This window comes from Haemaphysalis longicornis, unplaced genomic scaffold (genome assembly GCF_048455015.1).
Source record: "Haemaphysalis longicornis isolate Haplotype H1 unplaced genomic scaffold, Haemaphysalis longicornis Haplotype H1 scaffold_4, whole genome shotgun sequence".
Classification (NCBI taxonomy): domain Eukaryota; kingdom Metazoa; phylum Arthropoda; class Arachnida; order Ixodida; family Ixodidae; genus Haemaphysalis; species Haemaphysalis longicornis.
The window spans coordinates 8194572-8221226 of NW_027526361.1; the positions used below are offsets into that span (position 1 = coordinate 8194572).

Genomic DNA, 26655 nt, shown 5'->3' on the forward strand with positions numbered 1-26655 from the left:
TTGACTCGGGCAAGCCTGCACCGTGTTTACCGTGGGAAGAGCGAAAGGCGGCAGGGGAGAGAAGAGAGGCACTCACGTGGCAGGGGAGGCAGAAAGCCTTTCGACAACATTTGTGCCGAATGAGCAGATACGCGGCCAATTTCTTCTTTGTTCACATGAAGAGATTCATTATTTTTCTTGACTTCTTCTTCATGGTGGGCCAGCATTCTTCATCTTTCGGTAGTTGTGGAAATAACATTTTATTTTTTATTGTCTTCGCTTATTATGCAATACGGAGGATTTAATTTCTCACACCTGATAGAGAATTAGTAATCATGCACAACCGATGACTGTACAGTAGAATATGGACAAATAAAACGTCACCCAGGATGGAGACGAGCAATGTATAGTGATACTGGTGCTGGATCCAAGAAAGTTGCTTAGGAAACATGTTGGGCTGACAGGGTGACCTAGTCAGCACTCGCACTGGGAGGCGGCTTCAGATTTGCAAAAACGGTACAGCACAATACTGGATATTGTATTTTGTCTTTGGACAGGCTGTAAAATATACCACTGGGCACTGTGTGTAACTTTCATCATTCTTTAGAGTCAACTGCAGTGTCTCTTATTACTTGAATTAAGCAACCTTTCTTTTTTTTTTTTTTTTTCTGTCTGTCCTGTCTTTTTCCTGTGCACTGATGGCAATGGTAATGGTGGCGGTGTGCAGCAAACGGTGTGTGGCTTCGACCTGCTGCGTGCCAACGGCAAGTCGTACGTGTGCGACGTGAACGGGTTCAGCTTTGTGAAGAACTCGATGAAGTACTACGACGACTGTGCCAAGATCTTGGGCAACATGATTCTGCGGGAGCTGGCCCCACAGCTCCACATCCCTTGGTCCATGCCCTTCCAGCTGGACGATCCGCCCATCGTGCCCACTACCTTCGGGAAGATGTGCGTATACTAGTGCTGCCCGCACGATGACGGTGATAAGCGGGGCTGATGATCAGCAAGAAGCTGCTTGTATCAGTGGTTGAAACAGTCTGCCCTCATCAGTTCAACCCGAGTCTCTTCACTTAATTCTAGCAAGTTTTGAGATCCCATTAGTGTAGAAAGTTGCTGCGTATTGCAACTTCAACTGATCTGGTTTTCCTGTTAATGCAACCGAGTTTTAGTGGACTGACAAACATAGGCTAAATACACGTCTTGTGCTGACAACTTCCACAAATTTAAACCTGATGTAGCCGCATAGGTAACTTGCTTAACTTTTCCTCGGGTTTGCTGCTTTTGCGATGAATTTGTTCTGTTCGCTACCCAGGATGGAACTGAGGTGCGTCATTGCTGTCATTCGTCATGGTGATCGCACGCCAAAACAGAAGATGAAAATGGAGGTGAAGCACCCAAAGTAAGCAAAACTTTTTTTGTGTGTGTGTGTTTCATCTGGTAAGCACGCGGGGAATAATTAATATATAACTTGTCTGCCACTTTGTAGGTTTTTCGAGCTATTTGAACACTACGGAGGCTTCAAAGATGGCTGCATCAAACTCAAAAAGCCAAAACAGTTGCAGGTACGTTGAGGGGAGTCCCCTTGTTTTTTACTTTTGTTGATTTTATTGTGAGCTTCCCCAGGGGTGAAGCTCTAACTTTGCCTTCTCTGGCGGCGTTGCGCTGGAGTCTCCTTCACGCTGATGCTATTGTGCAGGAAATCCTGGACATTTCACGCTTCCTCCTGAGTGAAATTGAGCACAAGTCTGACCCAGAGGTTGAAGAAAACAAAGCAAAGCTGGAGCAGCTCAAGTCCGTCCTTGAAATGTAGGCACCGGCTCTTGCTGGGAAAAGAGGCATTGGCTTTGCCTGATTGAAGGGGCCCTGAAGACAAAACACAAGTTTGGTTCATTCAAAAGATTGCCTCGTTAGAATCATACTGACACCACCTTTAACGTAACCTTTGCTTAAAAATAAACTACATAATTAGGGAAAAAGGGAATGGCCATGTGACCCACTAGCTACCGTACCAGCCAGCTGTGCGATTGGCGGGGGCCAGCAAAAGCAAACGCAAATTAGGCAGAGCTTATAAGCTTGCTGAACGAGCTATTTGCGCTTAAATTTCGGGCACATTCTTTTTAAAGCAGTAAGAATGGCGGACCAAACAGTGGAAGTTACAAAAGCATGTGTAAATATAGCAGTACTGATGCATACTGCTGTTGGTACTGCGCACACTATGCTTGGTTTAGCTGCACAGGACTGCGGGGCTTTGGGGTTGTCTCAGACGACACTGGCCGATTGACGCAGACAATGGTGTCTTATGTGACCATATTTGTCGAGCGAGCTCTATCTTTCGCAAAACTATTTTCTCCCTGAACAAAAAACAAGCCAGGTTTAAATGTGGTCAAAAACAGACCAAAGGCAGAAAATGGCTTACCACGATACGGTGGCGCCTTCTAGGTTCACTTACGGTAAACAAGATCTTGCAATCAGCTGCAGAGCAGTTGGTTGCTATGATGTAATTGCGGACCACGAAAACACACGATTTAGCGGGAAAATCAAAATTTTAACTTCAGTTGACTAATTCTTCAGTGAATAAAACATTGTTTGCATCCGGACAGGCGCTGATGGCACTATAAAACACAAAATCCTTCGAATAAAACAAACTTGTATTTTGTCTGCATGGCCCCTTTGTCTGCAAAGCAAGCGTGCTGTGTTTATTGTGGTACTTATAAATTTCCCTACAGGTATGGACATTTTTCTGGGATCAACCGGAAAGTTCAGCTCAAGTACCAGCCAAAGGGAAGGCCACGGCATTCGAGCAGCGATGAAGGTAATGTCAGTGGTGGAACTGCTGCGCCAATTGCGCCAAGCTGCGCCAATAAGGTCACCCTGCTCCATGCTGCTCCAAAAGCGTGTTATTTTGAATATTTGCTCCATGTCTGCTCCAAAATAGTCAGCGGGTAACGGCGGTTTCTACCGGGAACGAAAACGAAACTCACGGCCGGACTGGAGGAGCGGCGAGCGCGCACTTCCATACGGCCTGCGCACCCAACAAGGAAACGATACAGCAGATTCTTGACAGAGTGAGGGCGCTTCGAACCAACCCTCTGTAGAGTTCCTGTATATCGCGTAGCGGAAGAGTTGCGCGTCTGATTGCCACATGCCGCGGGTTCCAGTTCGACAGTGAAGCCCGCTTTCAGCGCTGCGCACAATACCCCATATTCAGTCAGTTCTGCTCAACTGGGCATCGGCGGTCGCGGAAGCGGTGGCAGCAGCGGCAACTCAGCTGATAAGCAGCCGACTATGGTGCGCCGGTTTTTGTTCGCGCCTATCGTTGCCACTCCTCCTCGCCACTGTCGCTAGCGCGGCGGCCCGGCGTCAGCTCCTACATGCGAGACGGGTGGCTTTCCCGCACGACCTGGAACTCAAGGTGGCGGGTGAACGCGCAACTCTGCTCCCCGAGGGGAGTTATATTCAGGAACTCTAACCCTCTACCCTCCCAACCCTCTTTTTTCTTAGTCGACGCATCGCCTCTGGCCGAGCGAGCCGACAACGCTTGCCGCACGTGTTTTGGATCTGCCGCGGAATATCACCGGTACCAATAAATGCCTTCGCTGCTATATCTCACCAAAAAGAAGACTCGTTGTGCACTTCAGTTGCATGATTAAGAGTTTTAGCTGTATGTTTTTGACAGTGCGCTCGCTGCCAGCGGTCCGCTCAGCCCGACCGGAGCGTGAGCAGCACAAACACGTTTAGCTAAGCGATAACCGTATCTCCCTCGGCGGGAAATCATTCGCGTCACTGGTTGTGCCCTGTGCGCGTGCAAACCAAGACATCATCCGAAAGGAAAAATAAGAACTGATATTTCAGTCACGGAAAATGCCGCGTTTATTGCCTGCCGCACCATTTTCATATAATACAGTCGCTGATAAGATATGAAGGCCTCGCATATTTTTCTTCATGTGCCCCGAGTTAAAATGTTTCTTTCAATTTTTTCATTAGGCGCTTCCGAGTGATAATGTTAGGCTGTTTGACCCTATTAGACCGAACAATCAGAAGGGGGGAAGGAGTCGCCTATTTTAGACGCACATCTAAATTTACACGGACAGGTATCACGTGTAGCCACGGCAGGGCTAGGGCAGTGGCCAATGCGCGCGCGCCGCCGCTCTACCCCGCCCGTGCTGTGGGTCAACTGGCGAGGGTTGGTCCGAAGCGCCACGAACTAGCGGCGGTGAAAGGTGGGAACTATACCCGAAGCGCAGGCCGTATGAAAGTGCGCGCCCGCCGCTCCTCCAGCCCGCCGCTCGACTCAGCCAAGAAGATGCTGAGTAACGCTGACCTCCTCATTTCAAGAGGCATGAGTAAGAAGTGCTTTGGTGATGTTCAGAGTGGTCAAAGTCTTTTGAAGGAGGGCCAGATGAAGCTATCGGAAACTCTTTCAAAGCATCATTGTTTGCAGAAAAGTAAGTAAACCTGTCCAGTGTCGTGCAGAAAGCAATGAGGCTCCTTGTACAATTGTTCTCTTGAATTAGTTTTTTTTTTGTGCTTCAAATAAATTTTTGAAACAAAAACATCTAAAAGCTTCTTTTGGTGCTTTTATGGTCTGTATGGTTCTCTTTATTTTGCAGTTTAATTGCATGTCGAGGAATCGCGCTTGACGCTGGGTAGCAGTCCTTGCATGACAATTTAAGTGGTCCAAAATAACCTGCTCCAAAAGCTGGAAAGGGTGCTCCAAATCTACATTTTTGCTGCTCCAAGCACTGCTCCAAGTAGCCAGTTGTCTGTTCCACCACTGTAATGTTGCAAGTGGGATGTTGTTGACAGGGTTTCATTGGTGTGCAGATGTATAGAACTTGCAAGCTCTTCAGGTGCTACTAAAAATATTTCCCAAATAAATGTGATGTCATGTAGTGAGTTTTTAGTGTTGAGTAGTATAACTATATATCTATAGATGTTCATAGTGAGAACGTATTCCTTGCAGTGTACACGGTTGATGCACATTCAGTAATTAAAAATGAATAAGCATGAATAGCACACAGCATGGACCTAACAGAGCCCTGCAGATGGCTGACAGCCTTTGAGTGAATCCAGCATTGAGAATAGTGTCCGTCTCCATGCAGGAGCTGTTGATGTTCTCATTCGCGTGATCTTATTTTACTTACGTGCAAGTACATCGTCCATCCTAGATGGCACAAAGGCAGGTCTCTTGGATTTGGCATTTAGCTGCGTTAATCTAGGAAGAGAGAGAGAGCAATAATGTGAGAGATAAGTAATGGCAGGGAGGGGATTTGCTGCATGTGCTTTGATGATGTAATTAGGGTTTCCTGCGGTATTATCCCACATGAAATATAAATCTAGAGCTCTATCTGAGATTTGCACAAATAAAGTAAAGGTGCTTCCATGTGTATCACACTTTTTCGTGTTTTCAAACTTCCCAAGGTTAGGGAAGGTTGCGCAATCGGTGCTCGACCATGTCTCCGATAGCACAGTAGTGTAGCGTCGAATGTAACGCCACCGCTTGTGCTGCTGTCCCCCCGTGCAGACTACCCCCGGGAGCCCTCGCTGGTGCTCATCCTCAAGTGGGGCGGCGAGCTGACGCCCGCGGGCCGGGTACAGGCCGAAGAGCTGGGCCGAGTCTTCCGATGTATGTACCCGGGTGGACAAGGTACGCTGGGCCGCTGGCTCTCACTGGTACTGGCACACCTCTTCCCCACCTCCCCTTTCTGGGAACCCTTGAAATCTCGCTGCATGGTTGCACCCAGGCCACATCATCCACCCACCTTTCTCACGAGACATGTTGACAACCTCGAGGGAGAGGCTGGAGTGCGATGCGTTTTGCGCAGCTGGGGGCAAAATTTATCGTGCTGGTGGATTCACGGGGTAAACGTGCATTGGTCGTGATGTCTTACAGCAGAGGACATTCGGGGCAAGGAAAAGGGGCTGTCATGTACAAAGAAAAACAAAGGGTGATTATTTGGTCTCCCGTTCGCACTCTATTGAAAAATGCTCGTGGCATTGTTATTTTGCTATTGGAGCCGACAGAATGAAATTGCTCAAGAGTCTGCTACTCAAGAGGAACACAGGTCATTGAAATTATCTATTTCTCGCGACTTGCCAATCCTGCTTTCTCGAGTAAAATCCAAAGCTCCAGTCGCAGTGCAGTTTTCCTTCTCTGTTACAACAATGTTGACAAAGCGTAGAAATTCTGTGGCTGCAGTCAGTTGTCATTATGGCTTGCCCCATCCAACATGAATGGCCCCGACTGACATGTTGTCATTTGCGATATCGCTTCCAGTGTATTTATAGCGACGATTGTGGTGAACCTATGCTTGCATTCTTGGTGCCTTGTAATGCATCCAAACTTACTCAATTTTTCTGGTTGCAGTGATAGAAAAGCACGACACTCATTTATTGAATCAGGATGGTAAGTTGGGCGAGTTGATTAATAATAACTTCGTTGGAACAACATGTTATTGGATGGCGGACAAGCAAGCGGCACTCATGGCAGCTGGGCAGCTGGCTCCCTTCCTGTGTTGTAACCCTCTTATCTCCCATCCAGTAACGCGTTGTTTCACTGAGACTCGTTGATTTCTCTGTTGCTACAGTATATCATAATTGTACCCTACTCAGGCACGCTTACTAGCACCTCTGTTCTTTTATTTATTTATTTACAACATACTGCAGTCTTGAAAAGACCAAGCAGGAAAGGCCAAAAAGTTCTTGTGGAAAACAAATGCATGCATGATAATTTATAATTACAGCACGCGTTCACAAAATGGAAGAAAAAAAAACTTAGTAAATTGTACAAAGCGGTAAGGAGGACGCTAAGCATGGCTTGACACGACCTTCAGGACAGTACAAAATAGATCTAGCACCCTAATACAGACTAACAATATACAACTAACAATAAACAATTTTGATTTTATTGCCTTTGCGAAGATAACCCCCCAATTCTTTCTCCTTAGTTTACAAAGGGTGAATTACAGCATATTGCTGTTTGTTAGTCAATTATGGTATTGTCAGAAGGGGAGTGCGCATACACGAGTAATGCATTGATGTGCCAAAGCTGTCAGCCCATAGTACCACTACATTGTTGCATTTGGACATATCATGACTGTCGGGGGGGGATACATTTCCAGACCGATGGAAGAATGTGTTCCTGGGTGCAGTAGATTGCATTGTTACGAAGTTGCCCACTAGTGCCACCCCTTCGACTACCTTTGGGCGTAGAGCTAGCACGAGGGCTGTTAATCCCACCACGAACGGTGTCAACCTTCCCACCCTGGTGTGCCAGCACTAGGAGAGACCGTTTTGTTTGCTTGCTCTCTCTGCCCCGTTTCCTTCCCTTTTCAAACTGTACTGTATTTACTGCCATGCAATCCTTCCTTGCTGAGCTTGGCACACAAGTAATGGGGCCAATGTAGTACTTGGCTAATGTTCCTGCTAGTTTCTGGGCGACATTAAACCTGCTACTGTCACTCTAAGGCATAGCTGGGCATGTTATATTTAGGTAACACCATTATGCATGCAGTTAAGCAGTTTTTATCATGTTAGCTAACAGACGTACGACCTCTGCAGCACCATGCACCCCAAAGACAGGTTTGAAGAAGTTTGTCATCCTAAGCAAAGCCAGTTTAACTTCTTCCTATGTCGTGTTCAAGAAGTACATATGACAGTTAGCGGTGGTGGTCAAAGAGGCATGGAGAAGCTTATCTCGCAAAGCTTACTGAGTTTCTTCCTGACTGTTTTTAGGCACGGAATGGTAATTTCAAGTAATTGTGGCAGTGTAGAACTTCGTAAATAGCTTGAGACACTTGAGTGAAGCTAGCCCTCCTTAAAAAGCTGCCATTAGAGGCAAGTAAATACAGTACTGCACGGGTATTTGTCACGTGTGTCTTGATTTGTAAAACTTGTGCCATGTTTATGGGTGACAGTTCTTGTTCTGTCTAGTGTGTTGTTTGTTGTCATCTTTACTTTCAAATGTGGCTCAGGCTTGAGCTGCTGCTGGCCCACGGCTTGTTCTGACCATTTGTGTTTTCATTTGTGCCTACTCTAATGCCACTGCAAGGCTTTCGCTACTCACCAACACTGATGCACATTAAGCTCGCTCTTCCCTTCGACATGTTTTGGGAGCTTAATAATCATAATCCCCCGGTAAAATCATTTGCCCGTGTTCGGCAGACATGTGACATGGCTACTGTAAAGTACTGAGGGGGCAAAATTACTTTCATTGTGGGATGAAACCGAGCTGCCACAATTGTTTGTGAATGAAAAAGCCTAAGCAATTGCTATGTGACCCCTTAGAGTTTCAAGCAGCATAGATTGATGAATGGGTTTTCTTTCTTTATTGGTTTGTTGACATATGCCGCTACGACATCTTCAAAAAGCGAACAGGACTAGTCAAATGTGACCTTGGGTGAGGCTTAGCTCTATTGGTTGCAAAGGTAGGAGGACACAGTTTTATCCCGCGTAACTGGTAATGCCGGCATTTCACTTTTCTCCTGGGCTGCGTTGTTGCGCTGCGCACAGGTGGTGAGTAAACCAACGCCTTGCACTGTGCATTGCTCACGCTTTTATTTTGCCAGCCACTGTTCCCTGTGTATTCAGTTGCTGCTTGTTCTTCGCACGCCCTTCGTGAATAGTGGAATGCCATCAACCATTCTCAACGACTTCAATCGAGGAACTGAGTGAGCATGAAAAGGCCTTTTTCTGACGTTTCCCTCGGAGCTTTTTTTTTAGCATGAAATCGCCTAAACCAGAATGCCTTTCATTGAAATTATTTTAGAAATTGTGTTGTGCTTTCAAGCTACTACTTCTGGCTCTTGGCTGTTTAGCGATAGGTACTGAAGTTATACTGCTTACTTTAGCCTATCTTCTAAGCCTCAAGCAATTCAGATGCTGCCCAGGTGCTAACCACTTCCATGTGTTTTGTTAGCATAGCCACGAATTTAATTAAAGGACATAAGAGCTTCTTATGTTTAAATTTCTTATTTTTTCCTGCAGCCAGAATTTAGCACAGCACCCTTGATATCTGGGTGTACTGCAGCAAATGAAAGTATGACCCAAGTTTCACCAGTGGCTACCTTGCAGCAAAATTTTATTAAAATCAAGATGAAAACAATGTACAACTTTGCCTCATTCAAAAGACTTCCATGTCTGAGTCGCAAGCATGCAATATTAGCGCAAAGTGCATTTAATGGAGCAAGATAATTAAAAAAACAGAAAGGGGCTGATACTCAAGCAACTGTCTCTGACATTCTTATAAGTGCTAGATGAAAGGTTATCGTAAATTTGCGTAACAAGCTAACCGGAGTTCAAATCCAAATCCAAAGAGCGCTTCTTCCGGCAGTATAGTTGATGACGCATTTTAACGAAAACAACAGCCACAAATGTGGCACCACCTCTGAAGCAACTGTTGTGACAACGTGATGATTTTGCTTGTGGTGGCTCGATGCCTTTTAAGAAATCACAAGCTGCCAAATTCTAGCCAGAGTATCGTCTGCGTGAGAGCTCTATTGTTAGAAGCAAGGACAGAACCCATTGCACAGTGCTTAGCTTATGCATGCTACCAGGTTCCGTTAGTTGTACTCATATTATCTTTGGACATTGGAAATTAAATCTGTTAGACATTGGACAGGGAAAAGCTTACCGACTTGCTGTTTTGGCCGTTCCTGCCAGTGGTACTCGTGACTTATGCACCTTAAAGAAAGTGCGCAACTTGAAATCCGTCCCCTTAAGAATTACCCAGTGATGGCCGCACCACTCCTCATTGAACGCACATGTAGTGAGGACTGAGGAACGCAATCCTTATGCTATCCTTATGGTCCCTTTAAGAGCCGGCTGGGAGACAACGTTCTGTGTAGGCATTTTCTGCAGCACGAATAGCCCTTCTCAGCACCTGAGTTATGTACAGTAGTGATTTTCATTTGCTCGACAATAAAAAGGCCCATTGTCGGATGAGAGATAGTGGCTTTTGATTAGTCTTCCAGCCAGAAAGAGCCGCACGTGCAGCTACTTGTGCGACGCCAGAGCCGTGCATGTGTCCCCTGGGAGGCGCCCATAACGCTGTGCCCCATGGGAAGCTTGCCAGCAGCAGCCCTGTCGGTGGTGCTGGCAGGCCCCGTGACGTTGAGAATGGTTTTTGCCAGGACGAGGGGGCTACATTGTGCTGTTATTATTTTATGATGCGCTGACCGGCTCTAGGTGAATATGCGGGCACTCGAGGACTGGGACTGCTGCGGCTGCACAGCACCTTCCGCCACGACCTCAAGATCTACGCCTCCGACGAGGGACGCGTGCAGATGACGGCTGCAGCCTTTGCCAAGGCAAGGGCGCCCATTTGTCCCTCTGGCGCTAATACCATTGGCTGCTGCTTCACCCTCTGGAGTGAGCGCAGCAACAGTACACTGGTCGTATGCTTTCCCTCTTAGTAATGCTGTAGCAAGCTACTCATCACTGCTTGCACTGGGAGCTCGTCCCAAGTAATAAAGAGGGGCTTATTTTAAGTGCAGAGCACTTTAGGGCCACAACTTGTCGTTGTAGCTCGCTTGCTGGACCCAAGTAGAACTGGCGTTCCGTCGTAGCCACTGACATCGCGGCATAACCCAGAGGCTTCGAAAGCCAAGTGGTTTATATAGTCATAAGCATTCGAAACTTGTGAACTGCTGGCGCTTGTCATACATCTCCCCGTTGTTTAGCACAAAGAAAACTGCAGGTACAGTTGAGGCAAAATATACGTAATTAACCGGTAGCGCCCGCATTCATTTAGTTGGGAACGCTTGTTGGGTTGGTTTTCATGATAGTAAGCGAAAAAAGTGGCAGTGCAACACCAGCACGTGCAGAAGGAAAAGCAAGCACAGAAAGAACAGAACTCCCACTGGTGCAGTTTCAGGCAGGCGGGCGCGCAAGCACTGCGAAGGCGGGAAATTTGAATTGCATTGGGTGGTAGCAGTGAGCAGATAACGGCGCTACAGCTCCTTATGGCGAATAAGTGCTCTGCACTTCCGACAGCTTTCACGTTGAGTGGAACAGCTTTCATTTTTTTATTGCTGGAAGGAACGACTTCGAGTGTTGCAATTGCAATTGTAGTATTGCGCCTGGTATTTTTACCTACCCTTTTTATATCACCTCTTGAAAGCACTGCTTTCAGGGGGCATGATGGAACTGAAAACTTGTTTTTGTGTGCTTGTATACAGATAGGTCTGCAAATTGGGCATTGAATTTCTTTTGCTATCTCTGAATTTTCCTCAATCATCCCATCTCGTTTTTGAGCAGTATAGTTCAATCAGTTCTACTCAAAGAAAAAAGCAAAAAAAAGAAAAATTTTCTGTTTCCAGGGTCTTCTCGCTCTGGAAGGCGAACTGACGCCCATCCTTGTCCAAATGGTAAAATCGGCGAACACCAATGGTTTACTGGACAATGACTGTGATTCAAGCAAGTACCAGAACATGTAAGTTCCCCTTGCCTAAGCAGAAAACGAAAAAGGGCGGTTGTGTTCGTGTGGTGCGTGTCAGGCACATTGTGCGCTGCGCATACAGGCAGGCTCTGGCACACACGGTTCATTCAGGACCCAAGAGTAGCACTGTTAACATTCAGTTGCTGCTTCGCATGTCCAATAAGCTGGTAGTATGTATTAATAGTTGATGCTATTATTCATAACAATTAAGATTGTCCCACATTTATTCTTTTCATTTTTACGCAATTGCAAGTGGGAAATACTGTAGAAAATACTATAAGGTGAATACATGCAAAATGCGTCACTTGTAGATATGAACTTGTTAATTTTTGCTTTGCTGCGGATATAATTGTAAAAGAATATTTGTAACCCTTCATTTGCTTTTCCTGCTAGATGTTTAGCCACATGGGAAGCCTTGTAGTATATCAAGGCAATGTGGGCACCTCGACGTGGTTAAAAACATTTAGCTTATTTTAATGTAATATATTGTATGGAATTCAAAAAATGCTGCATTAGTTGTAGAATTATTAGGTTCGGCATTTCTCACTGGGGTTTTTGTACACTTAAGTGAAAAGTTGAGGGGAGGATGAATGGGTGAGAAGTTGACCCATGACAGCATGCATTCACAGAGGTAATAATTGTTCCTGAACAAGGGTGTAACAGTACAGTAGAGCTTCTGTCTACGAATTGCCATCAAACTGAGGTGTTGTTGCCTACGTTAAGCTATGTTGTTTATAGGTGACGAAATTGCTTTGTGTAGCTGATTTCTATCAGTGCTGGCTAAACATAATGTTTTTATTAGTTATTTTATGCTAAAAGTTCTTTTTCAACTGATGCTGAATTAACCTGTATGTTCTGACTTCGGTTATCGTAGTTGAACTCCAGCTCTCATTTTAACCTAGGGGGCCAAACACACTTTTATTATCCAAGAACGCAGGTGCTGGCACTCATTTCATCTGTGCTCGCTCATCTTTTGTCTTTCTAAAGTGAGTAGCCAGACGTGAGATTTTTCCGCAAATAAAATATCATCAGCTTTGCCATCAGCGTGCATTTCGGTACAGAAAAATGATGTGGGTAACTTGAGTTTAGTTGTAGTATTTTTGATTTAGCTAAGTGGTTCCCAGCCATAATCCTAAAGGGCTGTTCTAAAAGGAAGTGACATTGCTATTTTCTATATGTAAAACAGTGGTTTCAAGGTACGTGACACGTTGAGCTGCATTTCATTTGCACTAAGAATGACCACAGGCCTTGCAGTAGTGTCTGAGACACTGTGCTGCTATGCACGAACACAGTGGTGGGTTTGATTGCCAGCTGTGGAGGCTCCATTTGTGATCCAAGTAGAACACGAGGAGTCCCATGCATTGTATGAGTCTTCAGCACACAACACACAGCATCAGTCAGTACGTAGTCCTCCACTGTGGCATGCTTTAGACCCTGTGTCTAGTGTCCCCAGCTTTGTGTTTTCTTCTTCAGGGCAATATTTAGTGTAGCACCGTGCTAGGAGAAATCCTGCTGACACTTGTAGCCCATCTGATTGCATACTACTGAGATGCCATCTGATTGCGTACTAGTGAGATGAAGTGATAACGTCTGGGTTAATTTTGAACGCGCGTGACTAGGCTCACTGAAACATTGTCAGAGGAGGCAATGAAAGTGCAAAGTGTGCTTGTGTGGCACCGTGGTGTGCGCTGTGTGGTGCTGGTGCGTGTTTCGCAGTGGATGCCTGTAAGATGGGCAACTCCCGGGCTGCACAGCCCCTGACGTCTGAGTACGTTTCTGGGCCACTGACAGCCCCGAGAGAAGCATGCTGTTGACAGTGTTCTTTAAACATTGGAAGTAATTACAGGGTGAAGCAAAGGCTGCACGAAGCATTCCAGGTGGACCATGACTTCACCGAAGAGGACTTTGAAAAGGTACGGGGGAGGGCAGTGCTCAGAGTGTAATGCCACAGCCTGCAATATGCAATACACTATTTATTGTAAGGGTGATTCGGCGGCACTTTTGTATGGCGTTGGATTTGTATATTTCACGTATTTCGGGTCTTGTCAGTGTAGAAGATGCAAGTTGTTGCTACAGTCATCAGGTTACATGCTCAAGGACATCGGAACTTAATATTACTTTTTCAAAGATAACTGGAAGCTCGCAATTGCACCTATAAAGTTTGCCACCCCTTCCCGTCACTTATCTTGAATCTCCGCTGTCGTCAGTGCCACTGTAGGCATCACAGCTATGGAGCATTGGGGGAAGTGGACAAGGCCGCTAACTCTGCCTAATGTCAAGTAACGGACCGACATAATCAGTTTCGTTTCACGAGGTACACGCAACCAAAGCTGATGTTGATCTGTACTCTCAATGCGACAATCAGGCATTTTGCTATGTCTGTAAGAAGAAAAATGAACAAAAGGATCATGTAGTTTTAGCTATTAAATTGATTCCTTTCTGAGGATTCTTTTGTTTTGTTTTGTTTGTTTGTGGTTTGTAATTTCTTATTTCTTTCTTCCTTTCATCTTATCCTGTTCTCTTTTTGTCAGGGTTCGCCCCTCCCGAAGCAAAGTCTTGCATACGCCAGATCTTGTGGCACGTGTACATCTCGTTGAACTAGATAAGATATAGCAGCCTCATGATGCTGCGGTTTGCAGGTCTAAGATTATGTGCATTTAAGTGATAAGCATTCTAAATGTCGTCGTGCTTACAACCTCTACAACTACACATGTGCACACAAAAACAAAACAGCACTCAGGACAGGACAAAAAAGGAGGAGGCTGCACACACATAGGGTGTGCGTGCTACAGGCACATGTGCCCAGAGGATGTGTAGCCGCCTCCCATTTTGTCTTGTCCTAAGCGCTGTTTTGTTTTGGCAATATGAACCAACAAGCCCAAATACTTGCATGACATGCGCACACTCATTCTTTCAAGGCATATGTTTAATCTGCAACATCTCAGTGTTTCATATTTTCAAGAATACTTTAGAAAGTAAGTTAAGAAATAATGGCAAAAATAATGAACCCACTAAAATGAAGTCACTTGCAATATCTGAGTGAATTTTTAAACTTTTGTTAGTTGCAGCCACCAGTTCTGTACTCCAGTGTAGATCTTATAACACATGCGTGCATGAGAACCGGCTCCTTTGTGTGGGGTTCCGAAATGCAGGCAGGGAGCGGGCGGGCGGTCCCCTCAAAGTTGTCAGTAACCGGCGTTCTCTCTCCCTCCCTTGCAGCTCAACCCCACGCGTGCACGATCCATTCAGAATGCTCTGCAGTTCATCAAGAATCCCGTCAAGGCATGTCAGCACGTGTACGAGATCATCCAGGAGCTCATCAAGCTCATCAAATTCCGCAAGGACGAGAGCAAGTCTCAAGGCGAGTGCCTGGCTGTGCTAGTATGGGCAGCAGAATGAGCTGCTGTACTTGCTTCTTTGGCTTCCATTTTTTAAAACACCATTAAAATGATATGTTCATTGTAATCCGATGCAAAACTAAGATATTTATAATGCAGCATAGTATCAACTTCATGTCCATTTCAGTGTAGGGAAGCAGGACGGCGCTTGCTTCCCTACTGACCGTAACGTTATAGTCTTTGCATGAAAATGTTTCATTTCTAAACCAATGTTTGTATGTATACGCTGTGTCTGTGTGCATGCTATGCTTCATCACTCTAGCAGCATCATTCCCAGGAGCGGTCTCTATACACAGCCATCTGTAGTGTAGTGTCTCTATGTGGTGCCCTAAGTTTCACGCCCAAAAACACATTTTTGTTTCCCCAAGCAAGAATATGATATGACACAAGGTGGTAGCAGCAGCAGCAGCAGCAGCAGTATACTCGGTTACAACTTAAGAACAGCAACGGAAGTTGCCGCTGTGCCTCGTCACTGCAGCCGGATGTTACTCCGCACGCCGCAAGGAGTGCGTTACTGTGAATATTTTGAAGATGGCACGAGCCGTTTCTGTAATTTTCTGTACTTAATATGCTTATAAAGTACTGCAGCGACAGCAGACAAACTACGCGAGGAAAGGCAGACGATATCACACATTCATAGCATCTCCGTTCAAAATGCACGCGGCTATGGACATCCGGGTCCGTCGCTTCGGCGGAGTGATACCGTATATGAGCTATTGCCGTTCTTAACTTGTTCCCGAGTATGGTAGTAACCTGCTGCCTCTGTCACCATGGCCGTGGCAGGCCCGCTGTACCACGGGGAGACGTGGGAGCTGATGCAGCGCCGCTGGGCCAAGCTGGAGAAGGACTTCCAGCTGAAGAGCGGCAAGTTCGACATCAGCAAGATCCCGGACGTGTACGACTGCATCAAGTACGACCTGCAGCACAACCAGCACACGCTGCAGTTCCCCCACGCCCAGGAGCTCTACCTGTATGCCAAGGCTCTGGCCGATGTTGTCATACCCCAGGAGTATGGCCTGACCCTCCAGGAGAAGCTCACCATCGGCCTGGGCATCTGCACGCCGCTGCTCAAGAAGATCCGCGCCGACCTGCACCGCAACATCGACCCTGCTGCCGACGAGACGGAGAGCGTCAACCGGCTCAACCCGCAGTGAGCACTGCTCTCCCTCTCCCTCTCTCCGCTACCGCGATCAGTGAATCCCGTGACGTGCAAACACTTGTTGGCGGGAACCTTCAAATGGTGTCCCCCCCACCCCCCCGCAGGTACTCACACGGTGTCTCGTCGCCTGGTCGGCACGTCCGCACGCGGCTGTACTTCACCAGCGAAAGCCACATCCACTCTTTGCTGACCGTGCTCAGATATGGAGGTCTGCTAGATGTGAGTTGTGCTGTGCTCGGTGCTCGCGTGAACACGCATGCTTGCCAGAAGGGCGATCCACTGGGACGCCTGACACTAATTGGTTTGTTGTCCTTCAGGAGACCAAGGATGAACAGTGGCGCAGAGCCATGGAATACGTGAATGCAGTAACCGAACTGAATTACATGACACAGATTGTCATCATGCTTTACGAGGACCCCACAAAGGTACGGTACAAGCTTGGCCCGAATTGGATTTTGGGTTATGTTTAAGGCTGCTTAGGTAACCAGCAAGGTTTTGCGCTTTGCCGGCATGGCATTGAATGCTCACAAGAGTGGAGAGAGGCACCATATCTCACATTATCCTGGGTCAAGCATGTCAGATACTGGCTCTCAAGCTACATATCTGAAAGGCTCAAATTAAATTATGTCGAGTTTGATAGTGTGAGTTTACAAGCATAGGATTAGCTGACAGGGCAAAGAAGAGGCATTGTAATTGAAAACTTTGTGGCTCCTCTTAAGATTGAGTTTACATCGAACCCGCCGCGGTGGCTCAGTGGCTAAGGCGTTGCGCTGCTGAGCACGAGGTCGCGGGTTCAATTGCTGGCCGCGGCGGCCGCTTTTCTGATGGAGGCGAAAAGCAAAAATGCCCGTGTGTACGAGATTTCGGCGCACGTTAAAGATCCCTAGGTGGTCAAAATTAATCCGGAGCCCTCCACTACGGCGCGCCTCATCGCCTGCGTTGCGTCGGTGCGTTAAACCCTACAATCAATCAATCAGTTTACATCGAGTTTGGTTGTTATCTAGTGAGGCAATTTCATTTCATTTATTTTGTTAGACCAGAATTTGTCTTGGTGAAAACTCTTCAGTCAAAACCTTTCTTTGCAACCGTGGCAGCATTACAGGTGGCAGACACTTTTACGTTCGGCTTTGCAGCTTTCTTGCATGCAGAATGGTTTTTTCCGACTTGAGTATCTGCTTCAAGGCCATTTCCATGCTGGAGCACGGATAGGTCGGGTCTTTTTTTAGCGCTTGCTGGGAGAGCAAGCTGTGTCATGCCGTAAAGTCAGCAATGCATTTGTAGTTGCCATTGCAAAATGGTGCCTGCGTGCTTCTTTAGGACCAGCAGTCGGAGGAGCGCTTCCACGTGGAGCTCCACTTCAGCCCCGGTGTCGTCTGCTGTGTCCAGAAGAACCTGCCGCCCGGTCCGGGATTCCGCCCTCAAAGTCGGAGCGGCCCGGTATGCTCTTAATCAGCTTCCCCGTTTTGTTGTCAACTGGCTGCGCAATCGTAGAACGGGAAGTAACTTGTTTTCTTCTGCTTGAAACAAGGGCAGTATTGGGAGAAACCAGCATGGCTGCTTGGAGTAGCAATTAGCTGAGCTCTGGTTCTAGAGTACAGACCTGGAGTCAGTGCGAACATTGTCAACTTTCCGCAGAGAGACAAGTTGTCGGAAAAGGGCGTGCACGGAGCAGCCTCGCACGAGTGCGGAGAGAAACCGGGCTGCATTGAGGAGGAAGAGGATGAGCTCACTCTTGAAGAGGAGGGCAAGTACGACGAGGTCTGGTCGGATCACGTAAGTGTCTGTCATTTTCTTGGCCATTTCTGAGAGAAAGGGAAAACACGGAGCCACCGTGACCTGCAGCCTTTCACCTGGGCCTTGAGCCGTCCTCCTCTGCTCCCTTTTTCTTTCTCCCTATCTCTTGGCAAGCCTGATAAGTGCCCCAATAGTCCCCGAAAATTTTCGCTTTTTTTTTCCTTCTATTTATTAGTCTGTCACATTGCGCTTATAATAAAGAGCATCAGCAGTGGAAATGTTGCTTTCTGGGGATAATTGTTGCGTGCACATATTGTTAACGAACTTAGCAAATATTGTTAGCAGTGGAAACATTTTGCTCTAACGATAATCACCACTTGCACTTACCACTGAAGAAACAAATGTGAAGGGAATGAGCAGGGAAAACATTATTATAAGATAATTGTTCCATTATTTTCTGCTGTCACTTACATTTTTATTTGTTTGCTGGTTTGCCACGAATCTCGCGTCAATACAGAGCTGTCTTTTCACTGCCGGCAGGAATCTCCCACCATCCTGGAAGACGGCAACCCCAAAACACACGCATCTCCGCCGGAAACTTCTGTCCCAGTTGTGCCGCTGTTTCTCTCATCGCAGCCGATACCCATTGGGAAGGTGCTGCAATGCATGGCTGCTGGAGAAGCCATGGAAGGTACTATGCCCAGATGTCATATCACAACTGCTCATTTATGAGTGCTTTCTTGCTGACTAACTTTATCCGTAAAAGCATTTTGTGATGGTTGCTTTCACTAGGAGACAGTGTGCAGGTCTTGGTTTCTAGGAAGCCAGGTTCCTTTTCATAGCGTGGTGCCGTCATGCTGTTTTTGCAACTTGCGCTGCAACTTGCAGCTGTGTGTATTTTGTTGTAGTGCACGCTAAAGCTGTCCGCACCACTCCCAAACCTGCAGCTACCCATACTGTTGCCCCTGCAAAAGGTAAACAGTCTGACCATGCTTTATAAACATTGTGTGTCTCTGTGGTTGTCTCGTGTCAGTGAGGACATTTTTCATTGGCCACTTGCTGGAAAGACCTCTGCTCAACAGTGAGGGGAGTAAGGTTGAGAGCACCTGGTAACCTTTTGTTCTATTGGTCGCGTAATGTCTGTTTCCCGATGCTCATCTAACCATTTACGCAGACCTGTAAGAGGCATAAAAATATTTAGTTTTAGTGTATCTTGCAAACAGTCAAATGTTACCTATGCGACAACTTTCGGAGTAATATGTAGCATAGAAAGAGGTGTGCACCTTGTTGCATCTTGTAGTTGGCTTCATAATTGCAGCCTGTCTGTGTTTGTGCATCGATAAAAGTTCAGTTCTGTGTGTGTGTGAAACTATGTTTGAAGCAATTTGTGGTACGATGGGTGATTGTTTGGCACGCGTGCTCCTGGCTAGCGCCCGGGGAGGAGCGCCTGAAGCTGTACCCAATCATGCGGTGCAACTCCGACAGCCAGCGACCAAGGAGTCTGGACAGTGATGCCGCAGAGCCTCCAAAGGTGGACAAAGGTGAGTGGCTCTCGTGACGCGCTGCTGTCTTCCCCGCTGTTGTGCCCCACAGGGACGTAGTCGGACGGTCTGTTTGTGAAGTGAACGCGTGTGTCAGGCCCATGCAAAAAAAAATTGACTTGAATGGGACACAACTGTTGTAGGGCACTAAAACTGCAGTTTCGCATTTATTTTCAATTCCACTGATTGCTTGGCACCATGCTCGGTGAAAAAATTGTGCTTTAATTGTTAGCCATTGATTCTGTTTTATACCGAGGTGTTTCAGCCATACTGGTCTCCGCGAGGTGCCAATAAATGGAAAAACCTGTCTCCTCTGCATTTTTGTTTTGCCACATTGATTCAGTACCGTGTCTTTTTATTTTTCACATGTTCCTTATCTGTGACACAGTGGCATCAAAAACTTTTTTTTTTTCCCTCAGTTAAGAGAATAGGAGCTTAACACTGCGTTTATTAGGCTCGAAAATTTCACTATTGGTGTAGGCGTAAAAATGGGCCTTATTGTGGGATGCATGTTGCACTGCTTTCATCTTAAGCCCTCGGCATGTAGCCCTTAGCGATAAATTAGCATGGCCATTGTTGTGGGTGTAGTTTGGGGAACTTCTCTAAAATTTGCTTTCTTCTTTAGGCTGTTCTTTTTTTTTTTTTTTTTCACCTCTTAAAGTTACCATCTTTTTCCTGCCCATTTGTTAACTGATCAGGGTAGGTTTGTTTTCTTGTAACGAGCAGCATTTATTGCAAAAATGCTTCTTTTTTTTTTCTTTTCCTGAACTTCTCTTACACTTTGCGCATACTCTCAGTGCCAGTATCTTGCTAATTGTGTCTTGTTCATTTGTGGCTGCTGCTAACCAGCATGCCTGCTGCTGCTGCAAATGCTGCTTCGTTGTTTCAACATGAAACATTCGAAGAGTCAGCCGCATTCGTGCTTTCTAACCCAATGTATGTCCGCTGTGGGAAGGTGAGGTCTTGCACCGAAATTGTTTCAACAGACCCATGTTTTCATTTGTGCCAATGAGCATACCCTGTGCTCCATTTATTTACGAGCATCATTACTAAAGTGATGTGCTGGCTTCAAAGGTTGTGGCTTAACTCTTACAATATTAGTCAGTCAGTGGCACATGGGACGGCATTTTGGGAAATGATGGTACACATTTTTTTTTTGTCAGTTTCCTGCGTTAAAGCATGCGTCGTCTTTGAAATACCTTCTACCTTAGCATTTACCACATTCATACACACTAGGGTATGGGTGACTTTTGCTCCAGAACTGCACCAAGCATAAAATTATGACCAGGGAAAAAATACCCCAGGCACCTAAGCACGATGGGAAGTAAAGGGGAAAGCATTAAATTAGCTGAACGGATGTTCCAGTATTGTGGGTGCAGTTGTGCACCATGCAGATGTAAGTACCTGGTACACTGCCCAAGAGAAAATGGTAGCCAGGACCAACTGGACCGAGCCTGGAATTTAACCGTAAACCAGCTGGGACCAGCTGCATTTTCTCTAGTGTGGTTACTGCTGCACCACTGGGTGAGACAGTGGAAGATGTGCGAAGATCAGCGCGGCCCGTGCTGAAACTACATGTGCTCTTCTCCCCCTCCTCCTCATCATCATTCTTTTTCCTTTGTGTCTTTTCCTCCTCCTCTCAGTTACTGTGACTAAGAGTCTTGGCTATTTGCCCTTGTCAGGCCTACATTTATGCTCATCACTTGGTAGCCTAAGTGTTTAAGTCTAACAATAGGCCAGGCACTGTCAAACTCTTGGCACCGCAGGCAGCAAACACCGGTTTATGACATTGGCCCCTTGGGCCCCATAGCATAACTAACTCCAGCTGAGCAGCTGTTGCGTGTCCAATCGAACTCCTTTTATTTGTGTTGAATTGGCAGCCAATGTGGGCATTAGGCCAACAGATATTCTCATTCGAAGCCAATGAATACACATATTCGCAGCCACATGTCGCATTGCAGCCAGTTGAAACATCAGGCAGGCTGATAGGTACAAGCATTTGCAGAAAATGGGCGTTCTATTTTTTGGGGGGATCCTTTGCACCCGCTATGGAACGTATCACAGCCAGTGGGTATTTAGGAGCCGTTACAGACACCGTGCAATGCCAACACCAGCTTTTTTGCTCAATGGACCATTTACTGCTTTTGCCTTAAAATGCGGCACCTCTGCACTGCCAAATGGCATCATGCACAAAATAGGAATTACGTTTTTGCCAAAGCACCCATTTAGGCTTCTCAAACACTGAGGTCGGTTCATTATGTCCCGGATTAATTTTGCTTCCCCCTGAGTACCTGTGGCCTCACTTGTGAACTGTTTCTATGTGGCTGTGTATGTGTCAGGTTCAAGCAAAGGTTCAAGCTCTATGCAGCAACTTACTCGTCTAACACAGTGGATTGATCTCATTTTGACTACCAAGCACAGGATTGTACCGTACAAGATAACTGTCAACCTCGCGTATTGTTGGCGTGTGCAACTCATGCCTGTGGATTGCCTCACAAGGTGTTTGCTTTGTTTGCAACTTTTGCTCGCCTCATATCCTGCTGTCCAGCAGAGCGCCAGGCACCACTGCTGTAGTACCACAGACGCAGTCCTTGTCTTTCCAAGTTCCCCTGCGCACTTCCCCAGCTTTGTGTGCTGCATTTTATGTTGCCTGAGTGGCCTCGTCTTCAGTTTGTGCCGTTTTGCTGGGTTTCCGTACTCTTGGTAGCATTGTTTGTCGTTCACTCACTGCACGCCAGAGGTGCGCACGCCTGGAAGGTGGGGTCAGGTGCTTCTTTTCACTCTGTTGGGGTGCCTGCGGGCAGAGCTGACTGTCTCCTCCCCCTTTTTTTCTCCTCCCCCCTCGGTCTCGAGACCAGGGCGCTCGTTGTCCAGCGACGACACCCTAGTGCATGTCCGGGGCTTTCTTTCGTCCTCCTCTTCTGTTCAGCACTGCTTCGTTTCTGGATACTTGGTGAGAGGTGTGTGCTGTTCTCCCGGTTGACCGTGTGCTTGTTGCCCTAGATGGCTTTCACAGGCACCGTCATTCTGTCCCAGGGCAAATGAGCTCCTATCTGAGGATCTGCAGCGTTGCCGACCTCTCAAAGGTCTTTGGTGAGTGCTTTTACCTCTTTTTGCTCTGGCAGTCCGGGCTTGCTCCGGTTGTTCAGCTGCCCCACTTGTACAAATTTTGCATGTTTCTCTGCATCTTATGATGTTGGTGATGGGGCTATAGATGCCTGCTACGGATGTTGCTTTGTTTGTAGTGGAAATATGTTCTGCATTGTTGTGGAGTAGCTTTGTTCGGGATTTCCATACAAACTTTTATTTTGCCTGGCTTTCTTAGTGTGCATTTGCAGTGCAAGTCTCTAGGTTGTCTTTTGTACGTGTCGTGACGCAGTGACTGTCGTGCAGTCTGTTGTGGTTCTGCACGAGTGCCAGAGGTGTTGGAAAGTGGCGTCTCCATTTGTTCCAGGTTCATCGGGGAGCCTGTTTAGCACGGCTGTGATCAGCGGCTCCTCCAGCGCCCCAGACTTGAAAAACCTCTTTCCCTCTGCTGTTGCTGGTGAGGACATGGTCGCACAAATTCAGCAGTGCTGCAACACATGAACGAAAATTGGGTGTTGACATGGCATCAGAAAAGATTGTTTTCACTGTTCATTATGGTGTTTGCATTGCAAGTTTAGTGTGTACAGGATGATGCCGCATGCTGCCGACTGCATCGGCTGACACTTAATAAGGAAGCACGCTTTACTTGTAGGCATAGAATAAATTCTAGCGTGAAGTTAGGGATGCAGCCTTCATGTCCATTCTGACACACTGAGCAATTGCCGAATGCCTTTAGAGCTGGCACGATATTATTGACATAAGCCAACATTGCGATTTCTGGTAAATCCCTGACCGGCATTTCTTGATCATTTACTTTTGACCTCCGTGTACAACTTCTGGGTTTTACCTGTGTAGTATTTCATTTTGCCTGCTGTGGTGTCCTCTCCTGTACATACTCTTTGGATAGCTGCCTCGTTCATAACACCATAGCGTGAGCCACCAAAAGCACAATTGGTGCATCCAATGGAAAATAAGAATCCGCAGTGCTTGTAAGGCAACTGCACATGCTCACAGAAGTTAATAAAAGCGAAGACCTTAACCTGGGAGCTTTCCGAGACAGAAATGAGCCATGAGACTGTTTATTGATGGGAAGTGGCAGCCTTTTTGCCTGGAACCATAGAGCAAGCTGCTGCTGACAGCTGATGAGACAGCAGTATGTCATGCAGCCAGCAGCACTGTCGTGCAAGGGGGTGGTGATGTTACTTCTCTTGCCCCAGCGGTGGTCCGTGTGCAGTCTTGCACTTTCCTGCATGTGGGAAGCGTTGATGTGCAATGCTGCAGCCCCAGGCTCGTTGCGGTCCCTGCTTCACGGAGCGTGCCCTGCTGTGCAGATGGCCTGGTGAGCGTGCCGTCGATCCGCCCCTTGGAAACACTGCACAACGCGCTGTCCCTGCATCAGTTGGACCAGTTCCTGGGCAAGGTGACTAGTGCAACGTACAGGCTGCTCCTGAGCTCTGTTCCCAAGGGCCCAGCCCCCTTCGGCAGCAGCCAGTTCTCCGCGCTGCCCGTCGCATCCCCCTCCAGCAGTGAGTCCCTGCTCCTCACTGCCCTTCTCTTGTGGGGGGGAACGGGCCAGTGGGGCGGTGGTGTGCGTTCCTTTGCACTCCAAGTACCTTTGCAGTGTGGCTGGGCTGTTTCAGTCATCATTGCCATAGGCCCATCCGGCAGTTTTGGAATCCCCACAGGCTGGCCTGAAGTGCTGGCTGCCTTAGGGCACATGTCAGCATTTGCTTTTGCCAGTGTTGACTGCATGATTGATGTGTTGACAGATATATATCTCTGCGTGGCTATTATGATGGTCTGGAGGATTTTCAGGGCAAGGGAAAAGGGGCACAGCAATGAAAAACGTGGCTCTTGATGCGGGCAAAATTTGTGGGAAGTGCACTGTTAAGGTACTGGTGCATGTCGGGCCTACTTGTTACTTTAGGGTGGGTTCATGTGCCTGGTGTAGGGGCAGCTGTAAAATTAACCCTTTGAGGGTCGGAATTTTTTCACCAAATGCGATCCCCTAGGGTCGATTTTTTTTTATTGCTGAGTTAAATTCTACGGATGAATCTACTTCGGAAAAAAATTATGGTAATTTTTTAGGGTGACCATAAAGTGACAAAAAATCATTTATGTTGTTACATATATGTGGTTTATTTATAAGTAACGCAAGAAAAATTCTAAATAAAAACGAGAGAGTAACAAGCCAGCACTTTTTTAGTGAATCAAAATCAGATAGACATCAGTTTTGCGGGCGCAAAAAGCAGGAAGCGCCCAGAAGACGAAACCAAAACCAGCCGCTGCGCGCGCGCGTAGCCGGATGCGGGAGCGTTAGACGGCGCACCGCTCATAAAATACAAAAAAAAAGGAGAAAAGCGCCTCATCAGTTTCGCAGGTGACCTTGGTCTGTGGCAGGCGCAGGAAGCGAGAGGCGCCCGGGCGCCAGGTGGTGAATCCCCAGCTCGCCCCCTTGTTAGCGGATGTGCAAACGATAGCCGGCACGCCGCTGAAGTAAATCATAAAAAAATAAAAAGAAGAGCCATCGGCGCAAGAAAAAAAATTGAGTTTATAGGAGTTTATTGGCATAACTTCCATACAGCTGAGAGCCAGAGGCAGCCAAAAGGCAGTAGCTCATACACCAGAGTGCTGGCTGCCTCCTCAGCTGTATGTTAGCAATATGTAGGACATGTGAAAACGATTATGATAACATATATACAGATGAGGGGAGTTATAGTTATATATACAGTAGTATATACGGGTGAGGGGAGGTGCAGTGCAGTTGGTCACACATCTCTGTACCGCACCAAGTCTGAATTCACCGACACTTTGGGCCCTCCTAGCATCGACTGGCAAGGAGTTCCATAGCTCATAGTGTGAAAGCACATGCCAAGCAAGAGAAGTTGGCGAAAAAGGCGCGCTTTTTAAAGATACAAGCAATGTACGTCATGTACTTTCAAAATGTACGACCATTTTGAAAGTGTTTGCTGATGCCGTACATGTACGGCCATGACCCTCAAAGGGTTAATCTTATGTAAGTACTTTTCCTAGAATTGTCCCTGGTGGCTGAGTCATAAAATGTTTGTCTTAGTACCTGTCTACAAGCTCTGTTTTCCATGTGAACAATCCCATGCTAGGGCAAAGAGCCATTCTGTCTCAAATAAAAGCTTTTCACTCATTCACTAGCAGAGTGTTTTTCTTTGTTTGTCGTTCAGAAAGCAAGGTCGCTCTTATTCACAGAGATGAGTGCAAAAACTCCACAGTTAACATTGCCAATTTCGGCAACGGTAGGAGACCAGTTTTGTGGCTGACTTTATACTTTCATACCAAATTTTCGGGTGATCTCATGCTGCAGATATTAGAAAAAGTCAACTTATTACTCAACTTGCACTTCTTGTAAATACATACAGTGCTGTCCATATTAGCACAGCATGGGCCGTGAATAGTTTATAGCATATTTGTAATTGTGTTTCTGTAATCACAAATTTCAAGCTCAGCATTGCATTTTTTGTTTTTTTGAAGCTTTCTTGCAGGTTAAACAAAGCATTTACATTTTGCAGCTAGTTAGTGAAGGTGCACCTTCCAACAGCTGTTTTGTTGCATTCCATCGAGCCGTCACTTTGAGTGAGCAGTTAGTGGGAAAATGTGGGAGAGAGGCGATGAAAGTCAACCTCAGAAGCTGCTGGGGGCTTTCCAGGTATGATCTGGAGCGGGCCACCATCATTTGTGTCTAGCAGTGGCCCATCGACGCCGACGTCATCCACCCTGGACATCTGGACACGACTGCGCCAGATGAACGAGAACGAATCGAGCACGGCCGAGTCGTCGGGGACGACCAGCCGGAACAGCTATAGCACGCCACCCTCCCCGCACGACTCGCGATACTACAACAGCAGTCTTTGATTTCTCACCCCTCCAAACAGCGTTGGCACAGCTGTGTACATAAGCGAGACAGAAACACCTATTTTTTGTAAAAGCAGGGACCCTGAACTGTATTATAAGTTGCCTCAAGCATGCTGCCTCAATAGAAAGGTAGCTTCTCTTTAGTCCCTTTCTCTCTTTTCCTTTTTTTTTCACTTGACAATATTTTTGGTTTGTTGAATAAATAGTTGTATAGGAAATGCCCGTGGTGTGTGTTTACATGAGCACGTGTGCAGGGATTATTAGTACGTAGTCGTACTGGGGAGGCATGTTGTCCGCTTGTATTGCTTGCAAGTTTGATGAAACGAATAGTGAGACTATGGCATGACCACTTATCGGAGTGCAAAAACTTGCTGTGTTGCCAGAGATAACGCAGTGCTGTGTCAGATATTTCAAGTTTGGTAAGATGAAGGG

At 46.7% G+C, this 26655-nt stretch overlaps 1 protein-coding gene across 24 annotated transcripts in view; it reads left to right on the forward strand.

Annotated features, from left to right (window-relative positions):
• Nucleotides 1-26441, forward strand: part of L(1)g0196 (inositol hexakisphosphate and diphosphoinositol-pentakisphosphate kinase) — a 49117-nt gene extending 22676 nt beyond the window's left edge. For 4 of the 24 annotated variants that reach the window (XM_077705866.1, XM_077705868.1, XM_077705867.1 and 1 more), the window contains 25 exons: nt 707-930; nt 1295-1381; nt 1469-1544; nt 1679-1788; nt 2709-2794; nt 5507-5629; nt 6350-6388; nt 8607-8651; nt 10168-10289; nt 11301-11413; nt 13257-13332; nt 14639-14780; nt 15601-15967; nt 16081-16195; nt 16294-16401; nt 17294-17413; nt 17612-17749; nt 18251-18401; nt 18619-18684; nt 19141-19251; nt 22110-22211; nt 22288-22344; nt 22706-22795; nt 23670-23864; nt 26018-26441. In XM_077705866.1, the coding sequence (XP_077561992.1) occupies nt 707-930; nt 1295-1381; nt 1469-1544; nt 1679-1788; nt 2709-2794; nt 5507-5629; nt 6350-6388; nt 8607-8651; nt 10168-10289; nt 11301-11413; nt 13257-13332; nt 14639-14780; nt 15601-15967; nt 16081-16195; nt 16294-16401; nt 17294-17413; nt 17612-17749; nt 18251-18401; nt 18619-18684; nt 19141-19251; nt 22110-22211; nt 22288-22344; nt 22706-22795; nt 23670-23864; nt 26018-26223 (3069 nt within the window). In that variant the 3' untranslated portion in view covers nt 26224-26441. Of the gene's footprint in view, nt 1-706; nt 931-1294; nt 1382-1468; nt 1545-1678; nt 1789-2708; nt 2795-5506; nt 5630-6349; nt 6389-8606; nt 8652-10167; nt 10290-11300; nt 11414-13256; nt 13333-14638; nt 14781-15600; nt 15968-16080; nt 16196-16293; nt 16402-17293; nt 17414-17611; nt 17750-18250; nt 18402-18618; nt 18685-19140; nt 19252-22104; nt 22212-22254; nt 22348-22705; nt 22796-23669; nt 23865-26017 lie in introns of those variants that run through there. The other 20 variants (XM_077705872.1, XM_077705873.1, XM_077705870.1 and 17 more) reach the window with 19 other exon arrangements.
• The last annotated feature ends 214 nt before the right edge of the window (nt 26442-26655 follow it).